The following is a 10289-nucleotide window of genomic DNA, read 5'->3' as shown; positions in this document are numbered from 1 at the left end:
GGCATCAACATACAGTCGTACGGGGCCTGCACTTAGGTTAACACTCTGCTGGCCCCATCTTGCAATTCTCAGTGACAGGAGGCCCCACGTTTTCATTTTGCAGGGGATCCCACAAATTATGCAGCCGGTCCTGCAGGCAAAAAGACAGTGGCTGGCAAAATGCAGAAAAAATAATGCCTCCAATCAGATTCCAGGGGGCTGAGAACATAGTACGATGATTTTGTTCTGGCTATAGGTCTCGTGAGTGTTGACTCACTTGCCTCTTGGCTGTTGAGGGGAAAGGGCTGTTCTCGAGGATGTGGCTGCGACTTGTATATGTTCAGCATGATGTCTTTGTCCGTTTGGGCTGCTATAACAATACCGCAGACTGGGTGGCTTATAAGCAGCAATTATTTCTCACAGTTCCGGTGGTCAGGAAGTCCAAAATCATGGGGCTGGCAGACACCGTGTCTGGAGAGAGCAAGCTTCTTGGTTCATAGCCAGGACCTTCTTGCTGTGTCCTCACATGGCGGAAGGAGTGAGGGAGCTGTCTGGGGTCTCTTTTATGAGGGCATTCATGAGGGCTCCACCCCCATGACCTCCAAATACCATCACATTGGGGGTTAAGATCTCAGCCTACGAATTTTTGCGGGGGACACAAAAAATCAGTCCAGAGCTCATGGTGTATGAAGAGCACAAAAGAAAAAGGATTGAAGAACACAGCCATTATTCTCAGCAAGAATATTCGCTGAGCACGTGCTCTGTGCCTAGCCCTGTGCTGGTAGCTACGGGGAATACAAAGAGCTCTGTGCCACTAGCATCTTCAGGGAGCTCCCAGCTGGATGGGAAGGGGGAGCACAGATCTCTCTGGAATACCCTTGAGGTTAGCCTCAAATGGGTGCGGGCCTGAGGTTCAGGGGTACAGAGGTAGGATTCAGAAAAGGCTTTCTGGGAGCTGGGCTGTCAGAAAAAGCTTTGGGTCAGGGTAGGACTCAGGGTCTTAAATGATGCCCAGGACTTAGTGGAGGAATGGAACCGTCCAAGCCCCAGCCCTGGTTATGGACGCATAACACACTCCTTCTTGGTGGGTCTGGCTTTTGAATCCATCACAATAGACTGGAGTTGGGGAGCATTGCAAGTTGGGTTCTCTGGAAGCAGACACTAAGAGTTCGGGGTATGTGTTTGTTTCCTGTGGCTGCTGTAACAAATGACTCCACAGTGAGGGCTTAAAAACAATAGAAATGTATCCTCTCCGAGTTCTGAAGGTAAGAAATCTAAGATCAGTTTCACTGGGCTAAAAAAGCAAGGTGTTGGGAAGGGTGGTCAATCCTCGCTTTCCAGACCAAGCCAGGAAGCAACTGTCTCAAAGACTCTCAGGCAGCCCAAGACTGCCCTCCCAGAAGCAGTCAAAAGGGAACTCCCAACCGCACTGCAGTGTACCACCAAACAGGACTTTTCTTGGCTACTCTTTAAATGTGAGTGAAGGGACCAGAATTGGGCAGGACAGAGGCTGAAGGGGAAGGCAAGAGGAGCCTGGACTGGTAGCAGGAGTTCTGGAACCATCCCAGCAAGTCACTCTTCCTCCCTGGGCCTCAGTTTCCCCATCTGCAGCGTGACGCCTCTTAAGCCAGGCACTCTGACCTTAAAGGTGGTGATTCAGAGGTAGAAAAGAGGAAGCCGACTGAGAGGTCCCTGGGGGGTGGAGGGCTGGCAGGGAGGCTGGGCAAAGGTCCAAGGAAGCCCCACTAATGTTTGAGGGGCCCGGGCAGGAGTATACATGGAGACCCACATACCACGTGGCTAAACATTTTAAAGATATAAAGCAAACCGCTGAATAAAATCTATTCCGTTGGCTGACCTTGAAAAACTATTTTTAGAATGACCTGTAAGGCCAAGTTTGAATGAAAATTCTCAGACTACTTAGAGTCCTGCCCTGGAGGCCACGGTGTGGAGAGAGCTGGCCCTGGTCCCTGGCTGTGGCTACAATGAGAATCTTCTAACTCACAGACCTTGTGCTCCAGGGAGCGGAACTGGCTAAGTGCCCTGCGCTGTGCTTTGAAATCCATCTCTGCGGTTGGGCTGAGGCCACGCTTCCCACGGGCTGTTCCCTGCCACAGGAATATAAGGGCTCTCCATTCTTGCGAAGCTCCTCTGACGGCTGGCTTTGCCTCGAGGACACCCTGACGGTCTCGCTGAAGCTTCTTTCGGTTGCGCAGATGGCAGTCCGGGATGCCCCAACCTGATCTTCGTGCCCTCACTTGGGGGAGGGAGGGGTCAACCTACAGCCCGGCCTGATGGCTCTCCTCTTTTCCTCCCCCTGAGGCATCTTCCTTAATATTGATCCAATTCTTGCCCATTTAATCCTGTCTTGACACCTGGTTCTCCCAGGACCTGGACAAACACATTGGCCCCCAGCCCAGCCCTCTTCTCTTCTTACCCCTGGCTCCTTCCCACACCATGAAGTGCCTTCTGTCCATGTGTCCCCTTGTCCTGCAGTCTCCTCACCCTGTGGCCGTGTGGGGAGCGTAGCAGGAGGGCTAGGGCAGGGGTACAGTCTTCCCTCCGTGCCAGCCTTTTGACCTCCACGGCTCTGTCACATTTGCCCTGGCCGTGCATGCTTCTGGAACATTCTTTGTAACCAGCTGGGCTGGGGGGAGGGAGCACGTGTCCCTGGCCCTTCATATCTCTGTGTTTTTGCACTAACTCAAGAGTCTGGTGGAGAAGAGAGAAAAATGAGTCTCAAAGAGGTCGAGTGAGTGTCCACACCTGGTTCTTCCAATGCCCACCCTTAGGCTCTTCCACGATGACCCAGCCAGCGGGGGCAATCATGCCACCCGATGGCATGACTGCCCTCTGATGGTTGGCATGTTCCTTTCTCCCTGGGAAACAAGGGTTCCTTTCTCCCTGGGAAACAAAGGTACCTTTCTCCCAGTGTCTAAAAGGGAGCAGCTGCTTTCAACCGTGCAGCAAGCGAGCGGGCAGCGGAAGTTCCAAGGATGTGGTCCCCGGAGGCCAGCAAGGCTCCAGCCCCTCAGAACTTATCATTATACTTGCAGTCTGGGTAGCGGTAGGCAAATCTGGGGTCACAGGTTCTCAGGGGCCTCAAGATGTCCTTCAGCCGGCTGGCGGCTTGGAGGACCTCGGGGTCTGGCCGGGTTCCCTCCCCACAGCGAGCGAGCTCGGCGTCTATCTCCTCCTGCACCGGGGACGGGAACTTGGCCTGGAGAAGTGGGGGCAGCACCTGGCCACACACCAGCACCAGGCTCTGCTTCTCAGGGATGGTGTCGCAGGAGGGCAGCTCGGTCTGGCAGCCAGAGACCAGGCAGCTGAAGATGTCTTTATTCTCTCCTGCCCTGGAGGCCGCTTGGCTGCCTAAAAGAGACAAGGAAGACATCACACACCCTACAACCAGTTCTCCTTGAGGGGAGGCGTCACTAAGGAGAATTGCTGGGCAAAGTGGTTCAGACTCCTAGCATCTCCTGTCACCAGGAGATTTAGGGCTCAGGGACACGATGGCACCCATTGAGACCCTGGGGGGAACTCTCTCGGCTACAATAAGGTGAGGCCTGGGACTTCTCTGGTGTTCCAGTGGTTAAGACTCTGGACTTCTACTGCAGGGGGCATGGATTTGATCCCTCATGGGGGAACTAAGAGCCTGCATGCCACGTGGCATGCTCAAAAAATTAAAAAAAAAAAAAAAAGATGAGGCCTGGGGATGGAAAATGCACTTCTTCCTACCAGAACTTGGGCTTCTAATTGTAAGGCTCTCACGCATATCGTGATTCTCCCATTATTATGACTGAATTAGGGAACTCAGGAAATTCCTAGGGCCGGTTTCATGTGCCCTCTTTAAATACAAAATCGGGAGAAAGAACAGGTAATCCAGAATATGCCTTCAACGGGTTGTAGTGGGACTGATATTCAGAGGTTCACATATCCCGAATATTCTGGAATCAGCCCCACTTCTTATCATTTGATTCTTCTTAATAAAGGCAAATCAGGAAATGAGTAAGCGTGGTTTAATTGGTCTATCTTTGTAGGCCTTCTCATATAAACAAAATCATCAAAAACACTATTCACTCATATACCTCATTCGGTGCCATGCTTTTCAATTTGAAAACTTTATAAAAAGCAAAGGTGTCGAAATGGATTGCGAAATGTACCACTGAATCAGCCAGATAGTTCAGATAAAGCATCTGATGAGAAAGGCTCTGAGGGGGAGATGGATCCAGGGGCTTGTATGTGTGTGAGCAGGGGCAGGGCAGGTCCCAGCGCCACACAGACCCAATGGGACAACGGCAGTGCCCTCAGAGGGTGAAGCTGGGGCCATAGCACAGTGCAAATTTCCTCCACCTGCACTGACAAGGTCAAGTCCGGTTCCCCTTTGGAACTGGAGCAGAGACTTAAAATGGGGATAGGGACTCTCTCCCGTCCCAAACTTGGGCTGCTCTCACAGTGACACAAGGAGACTGGCGAGGCCCGGTAGTGTGAGCCACACCCCATCCCCGGGCCCCGTCGTTACCCCTCCCTAGCGCCTGTCACCCTGGCTTCCCCTCTGACAGCTGCTCAGCCAGGCCCATGCTGGGTACCTTCCTGCCTGTCGATGACGCCCAGTGCGCTGGCATCCCGGATGAACAGATGCCCGTTGTTGAAGATGCCAAACATGTCCACATCCACGTGGGTGAAGTAGAAGAAGTAGTTCAAATCGTTGCTCCTCAGAGACTCCAGGACACCCAGGAGCTGGTAGGCCAGGTCGGCTGACTGGTCTGCGGGTGCACCATAGAATTCCTGCAGCGGGCTGGTGCTGGTGCTGACCAGAAATCTGCCACAGGAGCCCAGGTACTTGGGCAGTGGCCATCCCTCAGCGCCCGGGAAGATCTGCCAAGCGAGAGGAGGAGGCATTAGAGGATTAGAGAGAAAAACCTCCTGAGACAGTTCCCTCCCTCTCTCTCTCTCCCCCTCCCTCCCTCCCTCTTTCTCTCTCATTCTCTCTCTCTCTCTCCCCAAGAGCAGACAGAAAGATCAGCCTTACTCAGGTACCCAACATCTCAAGACACGTCAGCAAAGCATCCTTTAACCTTGTTTATACCTCTTGGAACATGGCAATACCTTGCTCCCCCCGTCCCTCCCCCACCACTTTTTTATTCCATTGTTGATGGAGGGATTCAGAAAAGGGAGATCTTCTTTCCATATTGTAGATTGCATTTCAACAAAGTTGCCCCAAGCGAGGTAAGAGAATGCCGATGTCCTTGCTACACTTTTAGAGGGTATTCAGGCTTCAGGGGAATGTGTTTATTTGAAGAGTTGTATAGTTGAAAAAATATGACTAGCATTTCAGATTTCACAGATATCACGGCTTAGTAAGAGGCTACGGGGGAAGAAAAAGAGGGTCAACTTAAGGCTGATTTAAAGAAAATATTAAAAAAAAATAACAATGCAGGCAGTAGGTTCTGGGATAGGGCAAAAATTATGAAGGTGACCCTTGGGTGACTCAAGTTTTGGGAACTGCTGCACTAGCCCTGGGTGTGGCCCTGGGCGAATCTGCCTGGTTGGGGTAATTACACACTCACAGAGACTCCCCAACTGACTGGAACGTTCTAACAGCCTAACACTGGTCTAGGGAAGCACACAGCTCTTCCCAGTTTCCTCTGTCTCCTTGTAAGAGCTCCAGGAGTTTTGGATTAACATATATACACTACTATATATAAAATAGATAACCAACAAGGACCTACTGTATAGCACAGGGAACTCTATTCAATATTTTGTAATAACCTGTAAGGGAAAAGGATCTGAAAAGAATATATATATATATATATATATATATATATATATATATATATATATATATATAAAACTGAATCACTTTGCTGTATACTTGAAACTAACACAATGTTGTAAATTAACTATATCTCAATTAAAAAAAAAGAGTGGAGGGAATATCCTAGGTTTTTTTTTGACTATTTATTGAGGCAGCTATATCCAGAATGGTGTTTCTTTATGGGAGAAATGACAGAAACTATAAATATTAACACTTTTTTCCCCCTCATTTTCCTTCTTAAAAAAACAAAGTCATCCCCCTTTCTGATGATTTTCTGTGGCCTTCTGCCATTTTAACCCACTCGCCATGTTGTGAAGAACCTTTTCTTGTTCCCACCCCCCCACCACCACCCACTGGGGCCTCTCCACTGTGTGCCGTGGAGAAAGGCCCCCGGCCCCCTGGCGATGTCTAAATGTGCGGCCACGAGTCATCCCTGGGTTGGGGGCAGATCGACGCCATGCTCTTCCTGGGCGAAGCTCAAGGTGGATGGAGACTCCCAGCCCAGACCTCTCAGGAGCTAGGGCTGGAAGTAGCCAGGTCACCTGCCTTGGCCACTAAGTGTAGGACAATCAGAGAAGAAGGCCTCTGAGTGTGCAGGACAACCAGCAATTCCTTCTTCTCCTCTAGGATTTCAAATGCCAACGTTAGTAGCAGCTTTTAGCAGGAAGAGTGTGGACCCTGAAGTCAGACAGCTCTGGGTTTGGGTTCCATTGCTGACACTGACTAAGGGACTGTGGCCAAGTCACTTCACAACTCTGAGCTCCACTTACCTCATCTGGAAGAGGGGACAATAATAATATTCCTGTGGGGTTGTCGAGTTGTGAGCATTAAATGAGATAATGATGTAAAACATTTAACAGTGCCTGGCACATAGCTAGTGCTCAAGAAATGAGTTGTTATTATGTACTTAGCCATCATGCCTTTGGCCAATAATATATAGTTAATATATTATATATAAAAATAATATGGGGCTTCCCCGGTGGCGCAGTGGTTGAGAGTCCACCTGCTGATGCAGGGGACATGGGTTCGTGCCCCGGTCCGGGAGGATCCCACATGCCACGGAGCGGCTGGGCCTGTGAGCCATGGCTGCTGAGCCTGCACGTCCGGAGCCTGTGCTCCACAACGGGAGAGGCCACAACAGTGAGAGGCCTGCGTACCCCCCCCAAAAGAGTAATTATATATTATATAATATCCCATAAATAATTTCAATAATATAAATAATTAGAATTAACTATATTATAAATAATTAGAACAAAATAATATAGTATAAATACTAAAATAATAATTATATTATAAATAAACATCATATAATAACTAATATAATTATTAATTAGAATTATTAAGATTAACACAATACTATAAATAATTAAAATATAATCTCGATATAATTATTATAGTTATTAAAGTCAATACAATATTATAAATAATTATAATATAATATAATTAATAACAATATGAATTATTATTAACTATTGTGGGGCTTCCTCCTCCTCCACCCCCTCCTCTTCCTGCACCTTCTCCTCCGCCTCTTTCTCCTCCCTCTCTTCCTCTCCCGCCCCCTCTTATTTCTCTTCCTCCTTCTTCTCCTCCTCTCTCTTCCACCCTCCTTTTTCTGTTCCTCCCCCTCACTTCCTAGTTTCCTTTGTGCCCATTAAGTAAGCGTCCTGACTCTTGGGATTTGGGAGAAATGGGTGTGATGGGGCTCCGCAAGTTAGCTGACTTGTTAAGGGGCTGTCTCTACCACTGGACTGGAAGCTGCATGAAGGCAGGGGCCAGCGTGCCTGCCTCGTGGACCAGTGTTCCAGAGCATCCTTACCTATTTGACCATTCCCCTTTTGATGGACATTTAGGTTACTTCCATTTTTTTTCTCCTTTCCAAGCACAGCAGCAGAGCACCTCTCCGGGTGGGTCATTCTTTGGTTATCTCCCCACCTCCTGAGCTTGCTCAACTCATATCGTACTGATCTTTGTTTTTTTTTTTTTTTTTTTTTTGTGCTATGCGGGCCTCTCACTGTTGTGGCCTCTCCCGTTGCAGAGCACAGGCTCCAGACACGCAGGCTCAGCGGCCATGGCGCACGGGCCCAGCCGCTCCGTGGCATGTGGGATCCTTCCAGACCGGGGCACGAACCCACATCCCCTGCATCGGCAGGCGGACTCTCAACCACTACGCCACCAGGGAAGCCCCTCGTACTGATCTTTGAGACACCTGGTCAAAGTCACCCTCCTCCACAAAGCCCTTCCGGGCTGCCTCTGGCCGTGAAAGTGGCCATTCCCCGCCGCCCCTCCTCCGCAGCTCCCACACCTCTTTCCTCTGCAGCAACCACAGCACTTCCCCACTGCAGAAGCCAACACATATTTACTAAATGCCACAAAGGTACTAATGTGGGCTGGTGGCCCCAAGGTGTGCAGTGATGGCAAAGACAGCTCAACCCTCGGAGCCGGAAGTGAACCCGCTCCCTGGACGGGCTTTCCGGGGGGGGCGGTCCCTGCATACCTGTAGGAGGATGGGATGGGCGTTGACAGCTAGCGTGTAGAGGAGACGCAGCTTGTCGCGGTCCGTGAAGTGGTCCATGAAGATGCTGCCAGCGTCGGCCACCTCCGCATAGCGCCGGACCACGCGATCCAGGAGTCGCTGTGACGGGCAGCGCAAGAGGGGGCTGGGCAGGCCCTGCAGCAGGTGGGAGAGATTCCGGGAGGAGGAAAGTGTGCTGAGTGCTCGTGGGCGCCTGCAGCACCGGCACGGGCAGGCCCTGCCATTGGGGGAGATCGTGGGGTTGCGGGGGACCAAGTAGGCCCTGAGGGGGTCGGGGGGGTTATGGAGCAAGTACCCCTGGGGGGCGTGGTGGGAGGGGCCTGAGCAGGCTATGTGAGGGGGGTCGGGAGTCGAGAAGGGACACAGCAGTCCTGGGGTCAGTGTAGGCGGGCACTGGGCAGGCAGTGCATCCCTAGCAAGCAGCTGGAGCCTTGGAGACCCTGTGTCTCCACCCGCATTTTGCAACTGAGGAACTGGAAGTCTGCAGAGTGTAGGTAAGTGTTGGAAGGGCTGGATTCAGGATTTGAACCTGATATGAACTGCATGTTTGCCCTCCCCCCACCCCACCACATTCATATGTTGAAACCCTAGTCCCCAGTGTTATGGAATTAGGAGGTGGGGCCTTTGGGAGGTCACTTGGTCATGAGAGATTAAGTGTTCCCCAAGTCACACATACCTAGTATTTGTACTAAAACAGTACACCAGGTGAGAAGTAGGTAGGTGGAGCCAGGCAGGATCTGCATCCTTATCTTTACTGGGGTTGTAACCCTGTAGCTGGGTGAGCTCAGAGCACTCATTCATTCATTCACCCACCAACGTTTGCAGGGAGTCTACCAAGGACCAGACTGTATTTGAGGCACTGCAGATGCAAAGGGGACCACAATCGACACTGCCCTCCCAGGCCTGTCGGGAGGGGGCGACCATCAAATGCCCAGCAGTTACGACGTGGTGCAGAGGGAGCTATGACTGGTGTGAAGCCAGGGAGATATGGGAGCCCACAGGAGCAGGGCCACACCAGAACTTTTGGAGGTTCTGGCACCTCCAAAATGCTTTGCCTTCATGGGCGCCTTCCTCCATAAAAAATATTAAAAATGATATTTTACAACTGCATTGGTACAAAGACAAATACCTTAATATTATATATTCAAACATGTTCTTGGATCTAAAAGATCGATTTTTTCTTCTGATTTTAAAAGAAATCAAAACATATTTGTGGGTCCCTCAAAGGCTTCTTGGAAGACAGTGAAGTCTAAGCAAAGGCCTGAAGCAAGGGTAAAGTTAGCATGCAAAGAGGGTGGGAGGGTATCTGTGCAGAGGGAACAAGCTGTACAAAAACCTTAGTGACGCATATGACTGCCCAGAGTAAAGATTCCATTCTCAGCTTCCTTTGCAGCTAGGTGTGGTAACGTGACTAAGTGCTGGTCAATGAGATATAAGTAGAAATTTCTGAGAAAGGTCCTTAAAAGGAGCGGGTGTATCCTTCTTTACTCCTTCTTCCTTCCTGACTGGAATGTGGAAGTGATGGCTGGTGCTTGGGCAGCCATCTTGGACCAGGGCATGCTAAGGGTTGTGGAGCAGAAAAATGAAAGTAGCCTGGATCCCTGACAATCACAGAGCCACTATATCAGCCCTGGACAGCTATGTATCAGTTTTTTTAATGTAAAAGAAAAGTATATTTTGATCTTGTTTAAGCCACTGTTACTTGGATTTTTTGTCACATGCAGCTGAACCTAACCCTAAATATCACAGAAGAAAAGAATGGAGGCAGGAAGATCAGTTAAGAAGATGCAATGGTCCAGGTGTGAGATGAGAGAATGAAAAGATTTCAGGGTAGTAGAATCTGTAAGTCTTGGTGATCGGCTGAATGGGGGAGGGGGGCCAAGGAAAAAGGAGGTGTCAGAGCTAATACCCAACATGAGGGTGGACACCAGAGGTATCATTTGTGGAGGTGATTTTAAA

General features: G+C 50.0%; 1 protein-coding gene across 1 annotated transcript in view; it reads right to left on the bottom strand.

Moving 5' to 3' along the window:
- Window positions 1–253: 253 nt before the first annotated feature.
- Window positions 254–10289, bottom strand: part of DIPK2B (divergent protein kinase domain 2B) — a 50307-nt gene continuing 40271 nt past the window's right edge. The window contains exons 3-5 of the mRNA XM_081222464.1: window positions 8292–8465; window positions 4569–4857; window positions 254–3351 (exon numbers count right to left, since the gene is read on the bottom strand). Of these exons, the coding sequence (XP_081078590.1) occupies window positions 3011–3351; window positions 4569–4857; window positions 8292–8465 (804 nt within the window). The 3' untranslated portion in view covers window positions 254–3010. The remainder of the gene's footprint in view (window positions 3352–4568; window positions 4858–8291; window positions 8466–10289) is intronic.

This window comes from Mesoplodon bidens (assembly GCF_964165515.1).
Source record: "Mesoplodon bidens genome assembly, chromosome: X".
Classification (NCBI taxonomy): Eukaryota; Metazoa; Chordata; class Mammalia; order Artiodactyla; family Ziphiidae; genus Mesoplodon; species Mesoplodon bidens.
The sequence above is the reverse complement of the archived record's forward strand: the minus strand, read 5'-3'. Positions and strand labels throughout refer to the sequence as shown.